A 685-nucleotide genomic window follows, 5' to 3' on the forward strand; every position below is an offset into this window, starting at 1 on the left:
CATCGGCAGCAAGCACCGCGGCGGAAGGAGGAACTTATACAGAAGCAGCAGCAGCAGCAGCTACAACAGCAGCAACTGCAGCAGCAGCAGCAACAGCAGCAGCAAGAGCAGCAGCAGCAGCAGCAACTGCATCAGGCGGACGGACCGAATTAGCATACCAGCAGCAGCAAGAGCAGCAGCAGCAGCAGCAGCAGCAGCAACAGCAGCAACAACAGCATCAGCAACAGCAGCAGCAGCAGCAACAGCAGCAGCAGCAACAGCAGCAGCAGCAGCAGCAGTCCATCTCCCTCCCCCCGTCCCCCCAACCCCACCTTAATCAGCAGCAGCAACAGCAGCAGCAGCAGCAGCAGCAGGGGGTGGAGGGAGGTATATACTGAGGCGTCTGCTGCAGCAGAATGAGTGATGCTGCTGCTGCTGCTGCTGCTGCTGATGAATTGCTGCCTCTCTCTGTCTCCGTTCTTCTTGCCGTTGCATGCGCCGTCGGCAGTGCTGTCTTCTCGGGGCTTACACTAGGTATTTTATTTTATTTATTTATTTTTTATTTTTTTTATTTATTTTTATATTTATGTTTTGTTTCTTTTTTTTATTTGTTATACTTGTTAGGCTTTGTCTTTGTTTTTTTTTTTTTTTTTTTTTTTTTTTTTTTTTTTTTTTTTTTTTTTTCTCCCTTTTTTTTTTTTTTTTT

At 46.9% G+C, this 685-nt stretch overlaps 1 protein-coding gene across 1 annotated transcript in view; it reads left to right on the forward strand.

Moving 5' to 3' along the window:
* Positions 1–377, forward strand: part of EMH_0068080 (uncharacterized protein) — a gene marked incomplete at both ends in the record, with an annotated part of 1,747 nt that extends 1,370 nt beyond the window's left edge. Inside the window, one exon of the mRNA XM_013498693.1 lies at positions 1–377. Coding sequence (XP_013354147.1) covers positions 1–377 — 377 coding nt within the window.
* Between the last annotated feature and the right edge of the window lie 308 nt (positions 378–685).

This window comes from Eimeria mitis, genomic scaffold (assembly GCF_000499745.2).
Source record: "Eimeria mitis Houghton genomic scaffold, Emh_scaff3641, whole genome shotgun sequence".
NCBI classification, from domain to species: domain Eukaryota; phylum Apicomplexa; class Conoidasida; order Eucoccidiorida; family Eimeriidae; genus Eimeria; species Eimeria mitis.